The sequence below is a fragment of the Xiphias gladius genome, chromosome 7 (assembly GCF_016859285.1).
Source record: "Xiphias gladius isolate SHS-SW01 ecotype Sanya breed wild chromosome 7, ASM1685928v1, whole genome shotgun sequence".
Taxonomy (NCBI): domain Eukaryota; kingdom Metazoa; phylum Chordata; class Actinopteri; order Istiophoriformes; family Xiphiidae; genus Xiphias; species Xiphias gladius.
The window spans coordinates 20,433-46,500 of NC_053406.1; the positions used below are offsets into that span (position 1 = coordinate 20,433).

The window sequence follows — 26,068 nt, forward strand, 5'->3', positions numbered from 1 at the left end:
ATAACTCATATTTTTTTCAATATAAATATGTATGCAATTTTTGCCTATCAATCTGCACTCAGTAACCCATAATGACAGAGTAAAAACATGTAACATGTTTTTAGAAAGTTCTGCAAATTTAGTCATTGTGGGTTCTTGAGTCTAGATTGATGGGCAAAAATGTAAACATAAATATGTATATGTTTACACTGTATGTGTATACAGCGTGTGTACATTAAACATACACACACACACACATACATATACATATATATATATACACACATACATTATATATATATATATATATATATACACACACACACACATACATATATACACATACACATATACATACATACATACATATATACACACACACACATACACATACATACATACATATATACACACACATACCTACACACACACACACACATACCTACACACACACACACATACACACACACACACACACACACACATATATATATATATATATATACAAATACGTGCACATGCACATATATGTAATTTACACATGTTCCCTGCATTTATATACATTAAATCAGTGGGGCAAGTAACAAACTGTGATGAAATTGGTTATTGTGCTTTCCTTCCACAATAATGGTGGTTTAACAAAAAATAGAAATGTGCACTAACCCTACAACTTACCTTACTACTACTACTTTACTGATACTTGATAATGTTGTACTGTATTTGCGTCTTTATTAGAAAGAGCTCTGACCTTCACTATCTCATCTTTGATGTTTAAGTCTAAACTCTTTTTGGATAAATATTGGCAGTCCTTGTGTTGGTACATACTGCACAAACACAAGCCTCCAGGAATGGTGATGGGCTGTGAAACGATTTTGGCGCCACTGGCCGTTCTGGATATTGCAGCTTCATCCCATGATACACATTGGCCTAAAAAGCATTTTTCCCATACACAGTCGCTGGAAAAGCAGTGGTGTGTATCAATATTTTTTAACCAACCCCTCTTCAGATAAGCAGCATGGAGCCCATAAATCATGACATTGATACAAGATAATATCTCAGACCTCAGCTTTTCAGTAAAAATTTCTCTATGAAGTCTGGCAAAGTTTTCATGAAGTGTGGTCATGTTGTGTGAGGTATTCTTCAGTTTTTGCATTATGGACAACAAGGTTTGGCATTCTTTAAATGTCACGTTTAATTTTTTCATCTCTGTTTTCCAGATGGAGCCTTTTGGGTAGACCTCACACTTTCCAAAATGAAAACTGTCAACTGAGACCTAGTCATTGACTTTGATTTACAGTGCTTGAACGCAGAGTTTAATAGATACATGTATGTACTGTATATACTGCAGCTTTTATTCAAATTACAGTGCATCTGATTAAAACATCAAATATACAAACATGTTTTAGGACAGCAAATTATATGAATCCAAATAGTCCAGTAGTTACTGAGTTGTGGTTAGTCTCTCTCACAAAGTTCATCAGTTGTTACTCTAAAATTTTCCAAAATGAGCATCATTTGATTCAAGTACTTAATTCCAACATAAAATAAAACATATAGGAAACAAGTATATCCTCACAAAGAGTTGATACAAGTGATTTGGAGGGAGAGTGACGTGTACCACCGCTAGCTGTGTTCATTCCTGAGAAAATCCCCACTCAGTTTCCAAAAGAGACATTTCAATTATCTACTTTTTTCAGAAGAGTGCTTGTTAAATGGGTAAGAGATAATACATAACAATAAATAACACAGTGTTGCTGAGAGGTTATTTTTTCATAAGAGCCGATTATCTCACTTAAGACTATGACGAGAAATAAAAATGAGAAATGATGAGAAATAAAACTATGAGCCTCATCAGGGTAAATCCATAAAAAAGTCCTCATGTACTTACACCCACATACTTTCATACTTTTAGCTGAGAGAGCTCAATGCACTGAAAACTAACTAGTATACAGGAAAACAGCATTAACATTTTGATAACATATACAGTACATCAAATTTAGAGAGAAAAACAAAGAGATAAAACACAAGCAAATTAAAGAAACATTCATAGGCTGACAGACATAGGTGGCATAAGGAAACGCTGCAAACAGAAAATACAAGCAAATAGAGAAACACTACCAATAGCATAGAACAGTATAACTAAGGTACATGATAGATATTTCCAAGGGACACTAAAAACTGATGAACACATTAGTAATTAGTAAAAGGCTTCTGTCGTCATCACATTCTAGCAGAAAAACCAGGCTCTTACATTCCACTTTGCTCTGCAGGATGTTAGGAGAGAGTAGTGGCGTGTGAAAAATACTCTTTTTCTACAATATGAACTCTGTGAAAAATAATTACATCACTAAGGAGCCTGGCACTGTGTTTTTTTAATAAACCTGCTGGTTCAATTTGAAGGCTAATATTTCGCCCAACAAACATTTTCCGTTTGGTCTCACTGTGATCATGTGCATAGCTAATATCACCAATATTATAAGATTCAGACAATGAAAATGTTGCAAATGAAATAACTTGTGTTCAGACATCCTCAAATGGCTGACGTATTCTTTGCTGTTTAGTGTTTCTGCCATGTTGTGTTAGACTGGCAGTGTGTCAGTAGTGTTTCTTAGTTTGCTTGTGTTTGCGTGGTTTTCTAACTGTTGCTATGCATTTAGAAAAATGGTGGAGGTTTTTTCTTCATTTCCGTTCCACCATGTTTTGTCCATTTACTGTTTTGTTTTCTAAGGCTGCCAAGTATTGACTTCTCTGAGCCACCATACAGGTTCTTCTGATGGAAATTTTGTGTTGGCATTGTCTTCGTCTACCTGGGAAAAAACATTATTCCAACACGCAGAAGAAGCCACAGTGTGCAGTTATCTGAAAATAACCACCCCGCTGCTCACAACTGTATAAATAAATGTAAATAAATGGGTATACTAGTAGAGCTGGGTTAAACATTTTAGAACACTGGATTCTGATTTGATTAAAAGCTACTGAACTCCAATCATAAATAGTACAGCCTGCTAAGAACTAATAAAACAGCGGTCTACTTCACAGGAGCCTGAAAATAAGTCCAAAGAAGATGATACTTTATTATGTGAACATTTTAAACGTGAACTTTGTAAGAACTCGAGTCATTGACACTGAGCTTTGAAGACAGCCACTGTGGTGGAAGCTGTGACTCTCCCTCCCCATCAAGTCCTATTCTATCAAAGAGTGAAAATCGACTAACAGTCAGGAAACCATTGGCTATTGGTAGTTCGTTGTAATACAAACTTCTGATGATTCAAAATGTCAAGTGAATACTTTGCAGTTGGTTAGTGCCGGAAAGGTCTGCAGGTGGGGGTGAAAGGGGCAGTATAGTTTTTTATTATTTCAGTACAAAAGCTTGAATGGACATTCAAGTGTTTTCAATTCATCCCCACATGAAATCAGAAAAGTGTGGAGGTAAACAAAGCAGAGTTATTGAGCCCAAGAGGTAGAGACCAACACGGTGAATCCTTTATACACATATTCACACAGTGTTGCTTTGATGAAATCATTAACAACATTAACAAAAGAAAGGCATCTCCTTAGATATATATACAACTCTGCTGTACACACAAGATACAGTTAACATGACTATATTCTGTGAATCCTTGTCCTCTACACATCCTAGTTGCAGGGTAAAAATCAAGGAAATATATACATTTGTATGCAAGTTCTAAAAATAAAATTCACTTCAAAGCCTTAGAAATGTGCAGGCTGATACAATTTCTATACAGTGGTATTGTTTATCAGGTTGGTGTGTAGATCTTCTTTTCTATTTAACATATGTACATAATCATAATTAGTGGTGTGAGAAGAATGCATGCTATAGGACACAAGAAACAGGAATACAAAACAATTCTAAAAATATATTAAATAATTTACTTCAAAGCTCTTCTACAGTGTACATGTATGAGGAAGAGCAGGGGGACACTTTAGCACTGGATTACCATTTAGAAAAACCCATAGAGATGAGACCATGACATTATTTATACATCATTTATATGCTACTTGTCTCTGTTCTATGGTGAGCTACTTGAATAAATCCACAAAGTAGAGTTGGTCTATAGCATTTGGTGATAAATTCAAGAAGACAGAACAAAGAATTAACAGCCTTGCAGAATGATATTGCTGGCTTAACTGCTTCTTAACCGTGGTAAGTTTTCTTTTCATTTTGATATTTTGTCCATAACATGATGACTTTTTCATCTGTTCTTCTACTCCAAAGAAGAACAAGCAGAGCAGACCTCCTGTTTTGACAAAGGCAGGCTCCAAGGGAGGACTGGATGTTGCCTGCTGTGAGCTACCACAGCCACAATATTTTTCTATGCCTCTATAAGAGTTTTTTTTTTTTTTTTTACAATCTGGCTCTCATTCTCATAGTGCTGGCCATTATCCCCATCAGTTCTGAGAACATCTAGAGGCCACACAAACAGCCATAGCCTCAGCTCTAGAACAGAGAGAACAAAATAAGCAACTACTCAGACTACCACATCCTTATCACATTCCAGAGTCAGAGATGTGGTATAAGGTAAGAGACAATCTTTCCTTCCTCAGTTTTTTTGAACAGACCAGTTGATCTATAAAAAAAAAAACTGTACATCGATTTCATTGGTCCAAAGTCAGATCGAGTATATTCAAAGAGACTTTGGTCACACGTGACTTGTAGCCCAGCTACTCTGGTAAGATCTATTTGATATCTTCAAATTGAAAAACTCTTAAAATATATGAAAAATGAGCAGAGCCATGTCCATTCATTGCATTGTTTGAAGAGGCCTGGAGGGAGAGACTACCCAAACAGTCAATGAGATGAGGCTCTGTTTTTTCCGCAGCGGAAGAATGATTCTGTTTTCTTCCAATGAAATTATGGAAACAAATAAACTGAACCCATAATGTGCTTATTGTCTTTCTTTAACTTTATTTTGAATATTCAACATAGTTATTTACTAATGTCTGTCTTTTTGTTCTTGTGGGTGGGGTTCTAAAAGGAAATTGTTATATTATCTGCTTGCTTGTTATATGTCGATTTAAGAAAAAATACCTTGATCAAAGCAAGATCATCCACCCCCAGTAGGTTTAAAAAAAAAAAAACTAAAAAAAACCCCAGTGTGATCAAGTTAACTGAACCACTTGTTTGAAGAATGAAACCCACAGTGAACCAACAGAAATGTAGGACAGGTAACTTCATGGTTCCCAACAGCTTGAGAAGTAACTAGAACAGTCCAGAACCACAGAGACACAAAGAGAGGGATACCATGCCCGACTCAAAGCACAGACATGGCTGTTACGTGGTAATGTTTGGTACTGGATGCATCTTAAGACCATTGGACAACATTATGCCTCACAATCAAACTGCTGTAGAATGTTCTGATATAAAAGCAGGAAGGATGGCCAACACTACAAAAATATGAGTCAGACTGAAAAACAGATGAAAGGACAACAGGCTGTAGAGGTTTTCCATTTAAGTTCTATATAAAGAGAGCAAGTCAAGAAAATGTCATGGGGAAATACTGGAAAGCTGACATATTTCATTTCAATCAGTTTTTTTTCATGAAACTTTCCCTTCTGACTCTTCAGGTAACATTTGCTCAGTTTGGTAGAGTGTGTGTGAGTTACCTCACTGTCCCAGCAGTGACATTAGAATACCTGCAAGTAGACAGCATGCATTCCTTCATAAAAGCAAACAAGTATTCAGTTAGGCTGACAGGACTGTTTAGCCATACACCAGCACTGAGAAGAATATTAGGAGTTGGGGTGTTCTGGCTGATCAGAGTGGGCAGGAGTAGCACTGTAGAATTAGCCGTTTGTCAGTGCAGTTGGCAACTGGAGGCTTTCGGAAGTCTGGGGAGTTGTGTTGTCTTGTTTGGAAGCAGGGTGTAGTGTAAGGATAACTTTTGGTCTGATCCTTTTTTCAACAACTTTCCTGTTCTCACAAAGCTTCACAAATTGTTCTTCATGTAGCATGCAGGTGAGCTTTTAAAAGTCCCATATTGTAGAAAGTGAGATTTACATGTCTTTTTGGATTATAAAGCAGAACTAAATGCTATATAAATACTGTGAAAGTATCAAAATGCTCAATCCACAGATAAATGCACACAGCCCATATTTAGAAACTGTGCCTGAAAACAAGTTGTCAGGATATTTTTGTGAACTTTGTGATATCACAACGAAACAGTCACCACCCTCAGCCATGCCTCCAGTATGGCCACCCAGGACCCACCGTCCAACCTTGTAGAATTTGGTTTCTCCGAGTGCTTACCTGAAATCTGCCATATTTTTATTCGTTTTCGTTATTTTGCTTTTTGATCAATCTTTATTAAGGAATCTTATTAGAGTTTTGTTCGGCATCTGGTTGGTTTACTTTTATCTTGCTGTTTTAAGTTGCCCATTTTATCAGTTGTGTTGTTTTATGAGTCATACTTGGACTGAAAGCCAGCTATTATTATAGCTTTGTGTGTAGACTGCAAGCTTGTTTACTTAAAGTTAAGGATTCATATCCACTGCCTTATGTCAGAGCTCCAAAAAAATAATAAGCTGCTTGACGGATTTGTCTCTGGCAGCAGCTACAGAGCATATTTTATATAAAGCATATTTTATATATGCAGTCTTCCACTCTTGCTGTCCCAGCTGCCTAATCACCCACCCCCCCGATGTCGCCGATGGTCTCAGATTCTGCAGCCACACATGCTCCTCCTACTGGTCCACCCAGAGGGTCTAGCAGCCAAGGAGAGTGAGCCAGAGGCAGGGGCAGCAGGCGCCGCCACTCCTGCATTGGACCTGGATGCTGAAACACTGTGGACAGTCACCCAGACGCCACCAGATGATCCAGGGATTTGCACCGGAACAAGGCCTAATGTTCTAGTGTATAGATCCACAGCAAATCCAGCCAGAGCATTTTAGTCTGAATCTGTTTGGCTCATTTCAGCACTGACTGACCATCACCATTTGCATTTACCGGTGAGTTTCACCAAGCTACAGAAGTGGGCTACAATCCGTTACCTGCGGTTGACCTGGACATGCATCACTCAGAATATAGTCAGCCAAACAGAAGAGAGCCTCTCTTCTGATTGGCTGTTTGTTTTCTGTTTAACACAAAATGTTCTTGCTTGAACTCCAGGGAGAAGCGTGAGAGAGGAGATGGTTTTTGGAACCTAAAACCACAAATATATCTTCTTATGGATATAAAAACTTGAAATAAAACCCCTGAAAAGTGCAAAATATGGGACCTTTATACCTTCACCTTCAGGACTAAATGAGCTCAATAACAACATCTAAATTCATCTAAAAACCCAACCAAGCAGATTCCACTGTTAGCACTCGGGTTCATTATTCCAGACAGACACAAAGTGGTTGTTGGTGTTTTCAGGGGATACCTGACCCTTTCCACAATGACTGACCCAGGCAGGTTTACATATTTGGAAAGGTTAAACTTCATTACAAACATTTTGGGGCCTCATGTATAAATCCTTCCATACATTCATAACTGAAATCATGCTCAAAATAGCAGGTACGTGCATACCATATACTTGCTCTAATACATGTACAGTATACATATATGTAAAATTTCACATATGGATTAACATGGATTAAATTCTTGTACGCATGTCCTCTTTTTAAGTCATCAAACATTTGAGGATTTGTGTATTCTCTTATATTCTTTGACAATAACCATGAACAGTTAAAATGTTCAAGGCTGCAATTTAATTTTTAGTTAGTTTAATTTTTTTTTTTTTTTTTTTTTTTAAATTCTATTCATTTGTTTAATTCCCCTCCATTATATTTTGCCCTGCAAGTAGTGCCATGTTGTGGGCATATAAGTAACTGATTGAAGCTATTCAGGCTGTGAACTGATACCACCATGAACAGATGACAAACTATGAAAAGGTGAAAAGAAATGACAGGTAAGATCTAAACTGGGTTTGTGCCTCTTGCATGTCGACTTACTGACACTATGTATAAATAAAACAAGCCAACAGTAATCATGCACATTATGCATGGCATTAATAAACTGTTCATCATTCATTCACTGTTGCTTCTGAAGGTACTATACTGTATGTTAGTATCTGCTATCGCTACATAATCAACATTATCATGAACAGCTGTTTACTTACCAGTGTAGAAGAAATGTTGCAAGCTCAGCATCAAACTTCATTCCTTTACCTGCCACTCACTGTCTCCAGTGGTGCAAAGCAATGTCAATGTTAACTTGTGTTTTCCTTCTATTTCCATAACTTCTTTTCTTTGCCACCGAACATGGTTTCTTACCCTCTGAGCACAGCTACTTCTTCATCCTTTCATGTTGGACTGAGGGCAGACTGGACACTACAGTGACTCACTATTGCCTCTTGAGGTACAAAGTGGTATAACGAGATGGGACAGGCCGGGGCTAGGGGGTTAGCATGCTAAGTTCAGTAGATATCTCTGCAACACAATACATAGATGTCTTTGACATAATGTAAAAACTGGTATTTATTCACATTTTGTTGTTTATTTAGTTGATTTTTGAATGTTTTAAACTAAAATACTTACGTGTGGCACCTTTAAAGCTGAATTGATCTGTTTTTGACCACTACTGGGCAGAAGAACTGTAAAAGAAGTTGACACATTTACCCCTGTAGTGCCTAATGTGTTAATTGTTTGCTAGCACTTAAGTGTCTGAACATCCCCCCTCACCTTTCCAACATCCAACAGTTGTTAGGGTTGGGTCAGCCAGGAGGGGGCTATAATGGCAGGCTGCTCACCCCCCCTCCTTTAAGACAGGCCAATTGGAACAGGTAGGAACATGATCAGAAAAAACATCTGACAGCCTAGTTTGTTCCAAACACAGGGCCGGCTCTTGGCATAGGCAACATAGGCGGTTGCCCAGGGCGCAGAATGTCAGTTGGGCACCACAAGAGCGGAATATCCCACTAACATAATTTTATTATTCATGGTTACAGTAACATCATCATCAACAAAAACAGCCTGAATGAATGGCAAGCAGCGGTGGAAGAAGTATTCATAACATTTACATAAGTAAAAGTACCAGTACAGCAATGTAGAAATACTCCATTTCAAGTAAAAGTCATATATTGTTATATATGACATCATTAGAGGATAAATGCTGAAGCATCAGTGTGTAAGCAGCTTGTTATTGTTGTAGCTGCTGGAGGTGGAGCTAGTTTGAACTACTTTATATGCAGTTTTATATATAGGGACATCAAATAAACCTGAGAGGTACTGAGACGGGAGAGGGAAGAAGAAAAAACAAGGTTCTGATAAACAATTCTGTTTTCATTTTTGGACTTTTTCTCTAATATTTGATTTTTGGTGAGATATTGGATCATTTGAACATGTACTGAAATGAAACCATGTGAGAAGTTTAGAGGGGAAACTCATTCTTTAGTGGAGCTATTAACAACTCACAGATATCTGAAATGTGACCCCGACTACACTGCTTTTTGTAAGACAAACAAATCCTAATCTCGCCTTGGGCAGCAAAATAGCTAGAGCCGGCCCTGTCCATACACACTAAACCTTTACAATGTGGCCTGACATGTCAAACTGAACATAATGTAGAAAATGTTCAGCCAAACTGTGCAGATCTGCAAACAATCTTAATGCATCATTTATACATGAGGCTCCTCATCTTTGGCAAATGAGCTGTTACATAAGTAAAACTATGGCCAAATGGGGGACACAAGGTGACACACAAGGAGACATGCCTCATTTTTAATAAGTTAAAATGTTTTTATAAAATATGGGGAGCTTTCAGTTAGAAAATGTTGCGTCTATCAACACAATTACAATCGATTGTCTGAATAAGAAGTAAAGTTGAACTGAATTAACCAGTGCAGAGGTAAACGTGAGTGTAATAAGGCAGAGTAGCCTAATTGTATGGGAAATGAATCCATTTGTGATTGGTGAAATTTTAAAATAGACTTTTTTTTTATTTGTATTAATATATAGCAAAACAAATGTACTTCATTATATACTTGTTAAATCTAATCTACCTGGAAGTGAGCAGATGGGTTTGTTTCAAACATTCTGATTTGGTCTATCGAGCTTTTGTCTCATTTATTTGCATACCAAACCCTCTAATACACTCTGTAAAACAGTTATCAGTGGATTTCTCTTCGTTTGCTTCATATGTTGCCATACACACAGCAGACCTGTGAGTCCTACTCTCCAGTGAAATGCTACACAGATGATAGAAGACGATGAGACGCATTCTTGTTCCCAGTTTAGCAGCTTGTCAGTTGGGAAAGATGAGGACACACAGCAGCAGCTATTCCCACACTAGCGGAGATGGAGGCATTTCAGAGGGCTGAGCCACTGTGGAGCTGTTCAACAGGAGGCCAACAAGTGGGTGAACTTAATATTATGCATTCATGGGTCTGCTAGCTAAAGACACTTCTTACTTGGTTAAATGTGTAGCAGTCCCACAAATGTTAAAAAAAAAGATGTTGGAATTTCATTCTCAAATAAATACAATTATCCCAACTGAATGACCTTAAAGGTTTGAAATACCTCTTTAAAAGCTGCATTTACGAGATTTGTAATTACAGTTTTACATACTGGGAATTTTAAACTTAATACTTGATTGATTGGCATGAGTGTTAGCAATGACATGCTGGAGCCAGATAGCTTTAAAAAAAACTAGCAGCAGCAGGAACAAACTTCACACTTTAAAAAGAGATGTGATGTCTCCCCCAGATTCAGACAACACTGACATCAGTTTAGTGTGTCTGTAGCGGGGATGTGGATGTTAGTCTATCTTATCACAAAAACTGGAAGCAGAGAAACTGCTAGCCTAGCTCCATCAGAAGTAAAAACATTACACCTTCCTACAAATCTGAACCTGTCGGATTATTATGTTGTATATATTGTTATCAACACATGTACACAATGTCCAGATGTAAAATGTTTCATATTGTTCTCTTATTAACTAAAGAGCGTCCTACCTGATAAAGCTTTTGAAAGCAGCTGACTGAGGGTTAATGCAGAGTGGCACTCGACTCCCCTTCTGCTGTTCCAAAATGAACTGATGGATGATCTCTGTGAGGGAAAAACACACAGCAGCAGAGAAAGATTAGGAAACCAGTTCTCCCCTTGGCTGACCACTGATTCTTACTTACTTTAAACTATAGTCACAACTCCTCTTTCAAATTCTTTAGAAGACATTTCTCATACTTACATCAACTGCCATCACCAAAAAGACTGATGTATCAAAATGCTTTTTAAATCCAACTGTAGGGCTTTGTCAGATAGGGAGGAAGCAGCCATCAATTATTTTTTTTTGTGATTAACAGTTTTTATTATTTCTTAAACAAAGTACAAAATAATATGTATTAATCACTAAATATACATTCAAACCCCTTGCCCTTAACTCCACAACTCATCATCACTACTTATACATTTGGCCTTGGATGTCAACATAAATACAGTCCATTATATGCAGCAGGCACAGATATTTAAAACAACACAAAAGTCAACCAATAAACCATCGCAAAACAGAAAAGTGCAAAACAAGTATGTGTTTTGTCCATACATAAATTAAGAGATTAAACACAAAAAGTGCAACTCCCCACCTAGTAAGGCAAGGTCCATGTCAGGAGTTTTCCAAAAACGGTTAAGTATTTGCCCTGTTTTTTAATATATATATCCATTCTTCTAAACCGTTTACAGGACACCATTTTAAATACTGCCACTCTTGCCATCTCTGCAGTCCATTCTTGGACTGAGGGAGTGCCCTCAGAATCTGTCTGCCTATCATAATTGTTAGGAAGGAAGCAATGCATAATCTTAAACTAAATGAGGCGTACTTTTGCATCCCTTGACATTGTTTTAATGTTCTCATCATCCAAATTCAGATTCAGATCTCTTTCCTATATCGTCTTAAGAGCTAATAACACCCCATTGACCAGTCTCTGAATCATCATGGAATAATACACAGATGCCTCATGACCTTCTCCATAATTTATTAGTACGTTATCTAATAACTCCAACGCTTTTGGGGCCGGTGTACTAGTTCCAAAAATCCCTGATAGCGGATGACGAAGCTGCAGAAATCTGAAAAATTGAGACCTGGGAATTCCAAATTGTTGTGTAAAGTTCTCAAAAGATTTCATTCTATCATTATGATAAAAATTCTCCCAATGTAACAATGCCCTTTTCCAGCCAATCCTTCCAAACCTACGGGGATTTATCAATACATAACTTTGGATTCAGCCAAATACTCCAAGAAACGTTTAGATACAGATCCAAACTAAACATCCGGGCAACTTGAATCCACATTAATATTAGGTGAGCAATTATTGATGTGCTTTAACCTCTCTGGCCAGATGATAGTCAGACTTTGCAGAGGTGACAGTGGGGCAAGAACAGACTACTCAGTACAATACCAGGGAGGGGCCCTCTAAGGAGGCAGTGACAATTGGGCCAGGTTTCTTAGATTGAAAGAGTAGTAAAACAACATCTTTGGTTCTCCCAGACCCCCTCTATCAACTGTTCTTTGTAGTTTACTGGGATGTAATCAGGGTCGTTTACCTTTCCAAATAAATGTCTTTGTTATCCTGTCAAACTATCTGAAATACAAAAGGGGAACCCACATTGGAATAGAATGGATAAGGTTTGGGCACGCAATTCATTTTTAGGACATTAACCTTCCCAGCCATTCCCACCCATCTATTAACATCAACTGCAATTTTGTGTAATAATGGATTAAAATGAACTTTACCCAGGTCTTTCAGCTGAGGGGGGAATAAGATGCCTAGTTATATGATACCTTGCTTAAGCCACTGAAATGCACCTGGTCGGAAGGCTGTAGAAGGGCAATAAGCTGTTTACATCTGAATAAAGCATATACTTATGCACCACCCCACCTGCCAAGACACCATGGAAGTCAGTCTCCCCACTTATGGCAGCCACTAACGGTTCTATAGCTAAACAAATGAAAAACATAGGAGAGCGGGGAAAGTCCTGCGCTGTTCCCCTCCCCAGTGCAAAATATTAAGAAATATGCTCATTGGTTCTCACTGTAGCCTATGGGTGCTATAGTAACTGAATCCATCTTTTAAAGGTGCTGGCAACCCTATACACCACTAAAATTTTGAAATGATAGCCCCATTCAACCATATCGAACACCTTTTCATCTTAAAGAAATAGCGGCTACCGGGGACTGGACCTCAGCTACTGACCATATGATATAAGCATCTTATATCATCCAAGGAGCTACGACTACGAATAAATCCTACCTGATCAGTTGGATAAGAGATGTAATTACCTTGTTTAACCGGTTTGCTAGGATCGTATAAATAATTTTAACATCCACATGCATTAAAGAAATTTGGCGGTAATTGTTACAGTCACCTGGGTTTTACCCCTTTTTAGGGACAAGTCTGGTCAGTGCCTGCCTCAAAGTTGACAGCAGTGTAACCCTCGCTAGCGTCTCTTTATACACCTCTAACATAGATGGAGCTAGCTCTGTTGCAAAGCTCTTGAAGAACTCTGCTTTGAAGCCATCAGGCCCTGACACCTCCCCTTCAGGGACATTAATTACCTCTCCAAGTTCCTCCATGGTTATATCTGAATCAAGAAATTTTCTTTGTTCTTTTGTTAATTAAGGGAGCCCTAGTGGCTCTAGGTATTCTTTGGGGAGGTTCACATATTGTTTAGCTCTTGGGACTACTGTAGTCGCCTACGCCATGACTTAGATTGTATTGACTGAGGGAGGCCCTGCTTCAGTCGTTCAATCTCGTTCTTCAGTCAGGTTGCTTTCCTGAGATCTGGAGCTGGGGGCTTATTTCCCTAATGCATAGTGTAAGAGTGGAGACATAATGCTAACATTTACTGAGGAATTTGAGCAGTAAGATGTTTTGTAGCATTATCAATGCCCAAATGCTGGCCTTCCTTATGGAGCACAAGGCCATGAGTAAAGGGCAAATTGGCTTCTTACCAAATCATTGCACTACTGACTATGTTTACCCTCTAAAAACTCTAATTAATCATCAAGTACACCAAAAAAACAAATGTATAATTTATTGCATGTTTTATTGATTTTAAATAGGCTTTTGATTCTATTTGGAGAGAGCGATTATATATACTATATGTATAAAAATCTAGGATTAAAACGCACACATTACAAAAACAAAAAAATCTCTGAAGTCTCGATGCACCAAACTTTTACTTTTACATCTATATCTGGATTTCTTTCAGGGCAAAAAAAAAAAAAAAAAAAAATCAATGGGACAGACAAAGATATCACACAGCTCCAACACATAATCCAAAACTCAGCTTTCATTCCTTCTGAAGAACTGACTCACAAATACAGAATAGGCAACAAAACTTTTTTTTCCAGTCATAAAATCACTCAAATCAGTCATAACATATAAGGTCAACTTTAGGTTGACTATCAGACTGCCAGATTCCACTCTCCCTCTTAATCTGCTTGTTAGGTAACTTCTGATCAGTCACACTCCCCAATAATAGCACAAAAGAAGTACTCATCGCTCTAACTGTCACCAAGAAACCATCCTCCTAAACTGGAAAATCAGGAAAAATTAAACATTGCACTATGGATAGACCTCTTTATAGAACACATAACAATGGAAAAAAATACTGCATCTATTAACCACAAAATACATCAGTTCCCGAAAGCATGGGAGCCAATCCTCACTGCATTGCTTCCTGAATGGCATACACAGCACAACACTCTCCACACTCCTGATACCTACCCCCTAAAAATTCCTTTTTTTCTCCCTCCTAATTTCATAATAACTAGATTCCTCTTTAATAGACACACTATTATTAACTATTAACACACTATTATTCTCATTATTACTGTCTTTTGATAACAAAATGTTATTGTCAGTAATGGCATGATTAAGTTTGCTCTTGCTGTTGTCGAAGCTCGCATTGTTGCTGTTGTTATCATCACCATTATTATTGGTGGTGATGACTATTATAACAATAACAACTTATCCTTTGCAGGTACACTGTGCAGGATTTTCTTTAAAAAACAAGGGTCCTGCATAGCCGCTTTTAATATTATCACTATTATCAGTATTTTCCTGTTATTATTATTATCACTATTTGCTGCTACTATTATAATTATTGTTACTGTTATTTTTATATTTATTTATTTATTTAATTAATTTTTTCTCTCCTCTTTCCGTTTAAAAAAAAAAAAAAGGGAAGAAAAAGAAGGAGGGAAAAACCTCTCTCCCCCACAAGAACAGGCTTTCTCCCATTTAATCTAGGGGCTGTTCAGGGTGGGTTAATGGGCAACGGAGTGCACCCACCCTCCCTCCCTCCCTCACGAAGCTTACAAAAGATGCTAGAAAAATCTGGAAATAAAGAGAAAATTAAAACTGGAAAAAACAACCATAAAGCAGCCAGACCTGGGACATCACAAGACACCTTTTTTTCTTTTGCTCCTCTTCTTTTCCTTTCCTTGTTGTCTTCTTTTTCTTTCCTTATTCATTTATTTACTTTTTTGGTTTTCTTTTTTGTGTTCTGTTTATACCCCCCCCCCAAAATGTTGCTTTACACTCACATACACGTGAGTGTTTAAAACCCCCCCCCCCCCAAATGTTACATACACACTCACGTGTAGATAAGTGTAAAGGAACATTTGGAGGGGGGGAGGGGGGGTTAATCAGAAAACAAAAGAACAAACAAAAAAAGTAAATAAATAAATAAGGAAAGAAAAAGAAGACAACATACACAGGAATGCATAAACAGGAATCCTACACAACAGACTGCCCTGCATCTTTTCTAATACACACAATACACACAAATCTAATACATACATGTTTTTTTTTTATATCCAATGCATGGTTTGCCCTGTCCTGTCAATCCATCCAATCCATGTCATGTCACCCAGTGTATTAAGGTCTGTCTTGTCTTGTCTCACATGTCTCATCTCATTAAACAAAACGGGGGAAAAAATAGGAATATTCTACAGGCCCACTCTGGCAGATTATGTTGTTTAGTGAATGTGAACCAAACAGACTGCCATTTTGTTATTAATGAAAGAATCATAAGGGTCAACAACAGCTCTTTTTGAAATCCCTTTGTCGATGCTGTATTAAAAGATTTTTGAGCAAAAATAAAGGGCAGCAGCAGATAAACATACCTTTGACCTGTCTCACAGAGCTCAGGTTCTTCTCAAAGCCATCATCAAACTTGAGATTAGTGACGGGCTCAAAGTCACTGGTGTAAACACGGCCAGAGGATGTGGTGTAGCAGCATTTGCACATGCATGTGTGGTAGCGCAGTCGACCCTCGTCCAGGTAAGGGTGAGCCAGGGCATCCTTTGCTGAAATCCTCTTTGACTAGAGACCACACACACAAGTTAGACTAGTAACTACATTGTACATTCGTCTTAGCCTCAGAATACATGTCAAAAGAATTCAAAGAAAGGTTTGTAAAAATAAATTTGGTGGGGAGGGGGGCTAAACATTATTTTTCACAGGCCCTCCCAAGCATTGCCAGTATTTTCTTTGGGCTTTCCCTTGACTTCACTCAAAATGTAAACATTCCCATATTATATGACACTACTAAATTTAACCATTTTAACTAATTAAAGCAAAGCATAAACCACTGAAGAAGATTAACTATATTTTAAACCATAAAATCTTAACGGAATAATAGTTTCACTTTAGTCATCAATATGTACATTTGAGGTGAAACTGGTAATTGTTAAATTAATGACATTCCAGTGCCACTTTTTGAATAGGCAGCTGCTGATAAATGAGGGGATATTAATGACCCTGAATGAATGAACTGGGCACATTCCTTTGGCAGCTCTGTGGATGCTGATGGGCTTCACCCCACCCCTGCAGCTTATGTAGGTATAAGTTTAGGTTTGTCATAATAATACCAGCGTGATGCATGAAGTGAAATGACCAGGCATATTTCAGAGGGGGGGAAATTTCCTTTTGATTATTTTGCATTATTTGGAGAGATTATGTTCACTCTCTAATACCTACAGAGATCCATCTGTACTGTGTGTTGTCAAAACAGACATATTTGTCCTATTACCTACAGGCTGACTAGGATGAGGAGACTAAAGGCCTGATTCAGAGGCAGGATATGTCACACTGAACCTTTAAAAAACAAGCCACACAATAGCCATCTTTTTCTGTCTGACTATTAGGTTAGTTTTTATCAAACAGATCTGGCGAATGAATACTGAAATAAAATAGAAACAAATAATATGTTGCTGCCTTGACTGCTACTATAAGGTAACTAGCCAAAAAACCCCAAATATCACACTCTACCAGCTTCTGTGAATCTTACCATTTGCTTCAGGTAAACTGTTCATTGATATCTTTGTTCTGGACTTACCCAAGCACAGTTTTGTGCTTTTTCTCTTAAACAGGTGACAGTAAAAGGAGACAGGAGACTAGAGGAAGATGGAAATGACATGGGAAAAAGGACTGATTCAACTTCAGATGTTACAGGCTGTCTAAATGTGCCTTTGTCAGCATAGCTAAAATTACAGAAAGAAACTTTAGAGTAGATTTATGTCATTCTTTGAATGGTCATGGTCAGTACAAACTAAAACGCTGGTGAGACATTTGGCCATAAATCAAATCAAAATGTGAATCTTTTGCACACTGTAGTCAAGCCAGTCTCATCTGTTTTCATTTGGTGGTTGCTTCAAAAACACTGTTGTAATGATATGCTGTGAATACCGTGTTGTACAGCACATATCATATCAATAACGTACACACATCTTAGTGACTCACTTTCATTCGTTAACAAAACGTAATGAAAAAACAATGTGTAAGAGAAGGTCTCACTGGATCAAACACCAGCATCCTGCAGAGGAGATGGACAGCTTCATGGGTTGCTTGGCTGGACAGTGTGTAGAGAACAGGAAGGGATGGCTGCAGACAAAACAACATAACATCAACCATCTTCCCGTCTCTTTCAGCTTCAACTATATTTTACATATACACATGTCAAATCTTATCTTTTAATTGACTGTGTTTCTTAAAAATTTGCATCAAAACACAGTGATGTGTGGGTAGAATGAGGGGAAGCTGGTGTAGACTTTGATGTGTGGTTTCTAAAAGTTAATCATCAGCTTTGCAAATGTTAAATGATAAATATAAAAAATACTTATGTTTGTTAGGTCTTATGGTTACACACAATGTGTTTTGATGAAAGACACTGTCATGTAAAATGTTTGATTACAAGAAAACTTCAAGGGTCACCTTAAAGGTAAACACATCATTGACACTTAAAACATTAAAACTTCTTTTGGTTCTTTTTTAAAGTTTTCATCATTAGTCACAGGAAGAACTAAATCACTGAAAGAACTTCCAAAGAGATGCCACGGCTAGGTGACACCAACTGTACACCCTGGTCCCCACCCACAGGACCACGTTGTCATTAACACAAATTAGAGAGCTCAAGTTCCCTCTGAAATCCAGGGTAGCTTGTGATTCTCTGCCAATGTACAGATTCTTTGGCTCATGTTCTATCTACATTGTTTTACCTACAATGATGAGCAGTTAGATGCTATTTGCAAAACAGAAATCCCTGGTTCATTTCATATTTTCAGAAGGACACAAAATTAGACTGGGTACCTGTTTGTGAGGTCCTCTGAGAATGTGTGCACGAGCGCCTTCACACGCCGTCCTCATCGCCTCCATAGAGGGAGTCCCCAACAGGTCAGTGATTAAGTCAAGCTAGAAACCAAAAGGGCCAAAACCACACACCCGCACACATTACAGACAGCAGATTGAGACTGCATTTTTGACATACAAGCACTTTCTGCACAGTATTTTTATTCATTGGCTGCAATTTGGAAGACTGTAACTGGCACCATGTGCTTTTACCAATAATTTGCACCCCCATTTGTCCTACTATTTCTTATACTGTAACTGTATTCTTCTGTAAATTCACAAATATAAGCCATTTAATGGCAATAACGGCCAAGATGAGTAAAAACTGTTTTTGATGGATTTTCTTCTGTCCCCTTCAATCTTCCCAGACAGTCCATTTCCACTGATAGTCACGCCACACTCACCACTCTGTTTTACGTTGTCCTCAATTAAACTCAACACTTGCTGCAGACATTTCAAATTAAAATCCAACCAGGAGCAGGAGGGATTATGTTCTTTGAGCTGAGCTTTTAATGTCAAACATCTGTGCAGGAAGTTTTCAGTTTCACGATGGAACATTGAGAGTGCTGGAAAAAAATAGCAAAATAAAAGCTATGGAAACGTATGAATAACTACTGTTGTAGTAACAGTATTCTGAACTACTGTTCATCATCCTGAACTGACCAAGACAACAGGAGTCAACAGAGAAAATATAGAGTTTGTGATATCCGACCGCACCCCTGTTGTACTATCTATGACCCTTCCTGACCTTCCTCAAATAAAAAAACAGTGGCATTTTAATTTGACCCTACTGTCAGATAATGACTTTTATACAGATAGCTCAACTGAAATCTCCAGCTTGATTGTTTGGGATGCTTTCAAAGCCTACCTTAAGTGAAAAAATTATTTCCCACGACGTGAATATGAAAAAGAGGGCCCATAAGGAACAACTAGACCTAGTCAATCAAATTAAAGAAATAGATCAGCAATACACTCAGGTTATAAATCCAGAAGTATATAAAAAGCAACGGGAATTCCAAACTAAATTTAACCTACTCTTGACACAGTCAATTGAACGCCAACTTTTGAAGAGCAAGAGTTCGTTTTATACCTACAGTGACAAATCTGGTAAGATGTTAACCAACTGGTTGAGAGGATTCAAAGCAAAGTGGTACCAAAAAAATTCAAATGGATGATGGCAATCTCATCTCAGATCACTCCAAAAGTAATGACGGGAATTTCTATTCCCAACTTTACACTTCTGAATTCCCAAATGATAACATTTTGGCTATTTTGGAGAATTTCTTAAATCATTTAATCATTCCCAAACTTTCCCCTAACAACAAAATGAGACTAGATGAGCACACATCAAAAGAGGAAATAGCTGTAGCTATCTGTTCACTGCAATCTAGAAAATCCCCTGGACCTGACAAGCTTCCTGCGGAATTTTTTTATAATTTTCTTCATTGCTTTCACCTTAACTAAGCTCAGTGCCATCTGATTCTTTTAAGCAAGGTAAATGTCCAACATCATTCAATGTAGCGTGTATCACTCTTGTGGCAAAGAAAGGCAAAGATCCAGCCAAATGCTCTTCCTGTAGACCAATCTCCTTATTAAACACTGATGTCAAAATTTTGGCTGAAATTCTGGCCCCGTAGATTGGAGAGCATTCTATTATCAACCATATCCACAGATAAAACTGGCTTTGTTAAAAACCGGCACTCCTATTGTAATACACGTCGTCTATTTGGTATTTTGTACTCACCCGCAGATGCGATTCCTGAATTTGTCCTTTCCCTAAACATGGAGAAAGCGTTTGACTGTGTGGAGTGGATGCACTTATTTGCAGTTTTAGAAATATTCGACTTTGAACCTTGTTTTATCACGTGGCTAAAATTAATATATTTGTGCCATACTTTTTCAGTCCTCACCAACTCTCAACAGTCACAACCTTTCAACCTCCAACAAGGAACTCGTTAAGGGTGCCCTTTAAGCCAATATCTTTTGATCTAGCAAATGCATTCTGTAGTTGTGAGGATATTTCTGGGTTTTGGAGGAAAGGAGTTGAGCATAAATCGTCTCTTTATGCGGATGATCTTTTGCTTTTCATATCAAGCCCAGATAACTCTCTAACCCCATACTGTCATTACTCCCCCAAATCAGCCAGTTCTCAGGATACAAACTAAATTTACACAAAAGTTAACTTTTCCCTGTGAATGGAGAGGCACTTACATCAGAGTATACCAATCTCCCCTTTAAGATTGTGAAAAATCAATTTACTTACTTTGGTATTACAGTCACCAGAAAACATCATTGTCTTTTAAAAGAAAATTCCCTTACTCTGTTAATGTGAAACAGAGCCTAACACAGAGGTCAACCCTATCTACGATGGGCTAAATTAACTCTGTCAAAAAGTTTTACATCTTTTTCAATCTATACAAACCTTCATTCCCTAAATTCTTTTCTGCCTCTCTAGACTCTAGATAAAGTGTCTCTACACACTATATCATCAGACATATGGAGGGGCAGGCGCACTCGACTAAAGAAAATCCATCTTCAAAAATCTAAAAATGACAGAGGCATGGCACTGCCTAATTTCCAGTTTTATTACTGGGCAGCTAATATACACTGTCTTATATTTTTTATTCTTACTTTAATTACAAACCCTCCATCATGGGTGTCAATGGAGGGGAATTCTGTCAAAAACCTTTCCAGTCCAGCACTGCTTGGATTACCACTCCCCTTCCCCCTAAATAAATCAGTTTATAATACGGTTGTCTGGCACAGCATAAAAGTATGGGTCTAGTTCAGAAACACGAAAACATGACTCCCATTCTATTCAACCATTTCTTCCAAACTTTTTACTTGATCATGCATTTCAAGAATGGCACAGAAGGGGAATTGCACGTTTCAAAGATCTTTTTATCAACAACAGCTTTGCATCATTTGAGCCACTTTCTGAAAAGTTCAACTGACCAAATTCAGTCACATGCTCAGTCACATGCAAACCAGACACTTTCTCTGCTCTCAGATACCAGGCTGGCAAGAAGAAAGGCGGGCTGGTATAAGACGTGCCCCTCTGGACAAAATTACCTGCCTGCGAACAGGATCTAAACCTTTCATTGTCGGACAACAAATTGGATTCACACTTCAAGATGGTTAATTAAACATCCCCCTGTGCCTATCACTATCTGTTACAGTTTAAGGTTATGCACTGGGCTCATGTGTCCAAAGCCAAATTATCTCATATTTACCCAAATGTGAGCCCCTGCTGTGACAAATGAGGCTTCCCTTATCCATATGTTCTGGAAGTGTCCTAGCCTAGAAAAATAAAGGAGGGATCTTTCCAAATCTTATCTCTAATCCTCAATTTTGACTTAGAACCCAACCCTCTGGTAGCCCTTTTTGGCATCAGTGGAGAGGATGACATGAGCACTATTACTTAGATTGAGGGATTCTGCCCCGACTGACCATGCTCAATGGTTGATTTCTGTCAGAAGTATAATCTGTAGAGGTTCATTAATTTCTAAACCTCCCTTCTTTAATTTATTATTTCCCCCTTTCTTTCTTCTCTAAATACAAAACCCGACTACTCCAGGAAAGGCCCAGAAAGGTTCATCTTGTAGTTTGCACTACTGGTGTGGTTGAGGGATGATGGGTACAAGACTGTGCTCCTTCATTATAGACATGCTCTGTAAAATACAGGACATATATGTTGTGCACTCTGCAAATCTGTGTATATTATATGAACACATTTTTTTTTATTTGTATAAATCTGAATAATGTATAGCGTATCTCCTAAGAAAGAACTTTGTGGGATATATAGCCTTTTTTACACAGTACACAAAGTTTATGGGGTCCATAGTAACTGGACGGATACACATAAGGGTCAAACATAATCATCAAAAATCCTTTGCAGTCAATGGCTGCCTCAGGTCTTATACCCATCAACATCATCAGACACTTTACATCTTCCCTGGTGATGCTCTCCCTGGCCTTCACTGCAGCCTCCTTCAGCTCTAGCTTGTTGTGGGGTCTTTGCCTTTAGTCTGGTCTTCACCAAGTGAAATGCTGCTGTGTCAGACTGAGATCTGGTGCTTGATTCAGCCAGTAAAGGATAATCCACCTTTACCATGAGAAGCTGTTTGGCTGCTTTGATGTATTTGGTGGAATCTGAGCTTACAGAAAGGTCCTGTATACCTCTGTATTCAACCCATTGTTTCCATCAGCAGTGAAACCATCAATAATTTCCCATGCCCAAGCCATATTAGAACCACCACGTTTAACAGATGAGGTAGTAGCTTTGGGTCATGAGCTGTTCCTTTTTTCTCACAGTTTCCTCTTTCCATAATTTGATGGAGGTGGAGGTTGGAGTTTTTTTTTAACTGCAGCCCTGGCCTTTCTGTTTTTGAGGTTCACCAGGAGTTTGCATCTTGTGGTGAATCCTCTGCAGTTATGATCATGAAGTCTTCTCTTGATTGTTGACAAGGAAACATGTGCGCTTACATTTTGGAGAGCATTTTTGACTTGCTGTGCACTCATAAAGGGGTTTTTCTTCCCCACGCAAATGATTTTCCACTCATCCACAAGACTTGTGTTCCTCGGTCTACCAGCTTGTTTGACATTTTCTATGTGCACCTCCTTTTTTAGAATGTACCCAACTGTTGATTTTGGCAAACCGAGGACCTTTGATGTCTTTCTGATTGATCTTTTCTTTTTTGAGCCTTCTTTTTATCTTCTTTTATATTTACTCCTCATATTGACAGACACTCCACCTCATTCTAAATGGCAATTCTCAACCGTCCAAGCAGCTCTGAGCCACGTGTGAGCTCTTTTGTGCATGAACAGATTCACAATGCCTGAAAAACATTTAGTAGCCCAGTGTCCAATTACTTTTGGGGCAATTCAGGCAAGTTGTGTTAAAAGGGCTATATCTCCCTCACAGTTCTTTCTATATTGATGTATAATATCCATTATTTTATTTCAGATCAAATGTGCTGAAGCTACACAAAAAATGTGTAACTGTCCAAATACTTAAGGTCTGAGCTGTAAATAAGGTCCCAACCACTATTAGATTATTTTAGTTTATTTTAGTGTGCATGTATATAAAATATTTTTATGCTGTGTATATATTTATTTCACTATGTTTATCAAGCATCTTGGCCACAACGTTCCCTTCAAGTTGAATAAGAAGGAGATGAATAAAGTTACTCATGTCATCTTGTTTTACGAGAATAGGTGTTACCTGCTGAATGGGACTTTGGGCTTGGAAAAGGATGCGTCTCCCCAGCAGCTCAGCGAAGATGCAGCCCACAGACCAGATATCGATGGAGTTGGAGTAGTGGCGACTCCCCATGAGGATCTCTGGAGCTCGGTAGTACTGTGTCACGACTTCCTGAGTCATGTGCCTTGACTCGTCTGATTCCTCCACTCGGGCCAAGCCAAAATCACAAATCTGGAAGACAGTCATTTAGACGTTACTACAACTGCTCTAATCTTATCTTCTCTTTTTAATCTGACAGCTGTAAGGTTTTTCTTCATAAGAACAGTTGTCTCTCCTGCTTCAATGGAAACAACCAGTGTCTGTGTTGCTCATATGGCACAACAAGTGCTACATTATGTTTCACACACAGACTATACTAAGCAGTCCACCTATGTATATTAACAGCACCATTTATTCTGTCCTATTTAAACAATAGCACATGTTCATAAGGGCGGATGGACTTTACCCATTGTGTCTGAGTTTGCTCTAGATCTGTCCTGAAGAACAGCACAGGCTTTGCAAAAACTCATATGTTTGTAAAGTCTGTAAAATTTAGTTTGTTGACACTGTGTCAAAGAGGTATTGATTAAACTCCATAGTTATGCCTGTTATTCGTGTACATAGTTAAAGACCCTATGTAGGATTTGAACATTGGTGACTCTTAATGGCAGTATCTAAAATGACACTATGGCAGACAGCAAAAAAAAACACTGACAGTGGAGGCACTGAAAGCACAGGCAGCAACAATTTATACCTTGACTATGTCATTTTTCTACAACCACAGGTGTAACATGTCAACACATTTCAAAAGATACTAGAACTATACATGCATGGGATCTGTTTCTTCATATTTCACTTCACTGTTTAGTGTTTACTCACTGAATAAAAATAACAGAAAAAAGCTGTAATTTTTTTGTCATCATTTTCAATTATGAAATGAACATTGGTTTTTGTACCACAAGTTTGTGTTTCCCATGTGTCTATGGTAGACTAAATAAAGAACCTTACAATAAAATGTAGACACCATCAGCTACTCCCTATAAAAGTAACATTGAGCTGAAACCAATCCCTTCTGACATGGTCTGAACAAGAACTTCAAAGTTAGGATTTACATCAGTAAAGTTACAGTGGCTTCTGCTATTGTGATGTTGTCCTCAAGTTGGATGTGGATCTGACTTTCTCTCTGATATCTTCAGCTGTCATGAAACAGGGTAGCCACATAGGCTGTACCACACACCTTGAGCACACAGTTGCTGTTGACCAGGAGGTTGCCCGGCTTAATGTCTCGGTGTAGAATACCAGCAGAATGAAGGTATTTAAGCCCTGGTGGTAAGGATGGTGGAGGAGGAAGAGACAACAGAAGAGAAGATTACATCAGATATCACACGATATCATTCATGCAACAAACAGGTTGAGTGAGTGTGCTGACAATTACAGGCTCTTGCACAGGAGTTAAACTGATCATGCTCATATATTTGTAATAATGTATAACTTTTAATGAATTTGTGTCATACATTGTTAGACAGAACATCACATTTTATTCAGCACCACTACAGTCGTGTAATTATGCCAAGGGTGGGCGCACGATGTCTATCAACACTGTCTGACTTCTACACTGAAGACAAGGGCATCTCTGCCACAAGTCCCATGGGATAGAAAAATATTGGATTAGCAAAGATTTGTTACTTAACTTATTTTGTATACTGAAGCTATTTGGGGTCATAATTATTTGCTTAATACAAATAATAATAAAAAAAACTTAGTTACTTGCACCATAAATTCTAAAATAAAAGCTGGTATTCAAATAAGAGTTGATTCTCAAAGGATAATAGCCAGCACAAACAAACAACTTTGCCTTTCTTTGATTGCTATTAAACTACCGTCAAAGAAACTCAACATTTCCTGCACAGATATATCAGACTAAGTCTTCCAGTGGTTCAAAGGATATACAGTAATCCCTTGTGTTCCTAATAGGCATTTAATTTGAAACATCTACAAGAAATATTGAGTTTCACTGACAGCAACTTAACTAGAAAAGAAGGGATTAGAATTGATTAAAGAATAAAAAATTATTATGATGATATTATTATCATTGTTTGGATTGAAGTTGTACATGAGGACAGCAGCCACATCAAAGTAATTCAAAGTAAATAGTTTGATCTACAGCATTGTGAAGGTGTACAGAGTGCTTCTAACTACTTCCTGTTACATTTTTCTC

At 38.0% G+C, this 26,068-nt stretch overlaps 1 protein-coding gene across 1 annotated transcript in view; it reads right to left on the reverse strand.

The window, feature by feature from the left end:
- Positions 1–9,088: 9,088 nt before the first annotated feature.
- nlk2 (nemo-like kinase, type 2) overlaps positions 9,089–26,068 on the reverse strand; it is a 29,907-nt gene continuing 12,927 nt past the window's right edge. The window contains exons 5-11 of the mRNA XM_040131187.1: positions 25,088–25,173; positions 23,833–24,042; positions 18,570–18,671; positions 17,778–17,864; positions 16,106–16,304; positions 10,932–11,025; positions 9,089–10,310 (exon numbers count right to left, since the gene is read on the reverse strand). Of these exons, the coding sequence (XP_039987121.1) occupies positions 10,256–10,310; positions 10,932–11,025; positions 16,106–16,304; positions 17,778–17,864; positions 18,570–18,671; positions 23,833–24,042; positions 25,088–25,173 (833 nt within the window). The 3' untranslated portion in view covers positions 9,089–10,255. The remainder of the gene's footprint in view (positions 10,311–10,931; positions 11,026–16,105; positions 16,305–17,777; positions 17,865–18,569; positions 18,672–23,832; positions 24,043–25,087; positions 25,174–26,068) is intronic.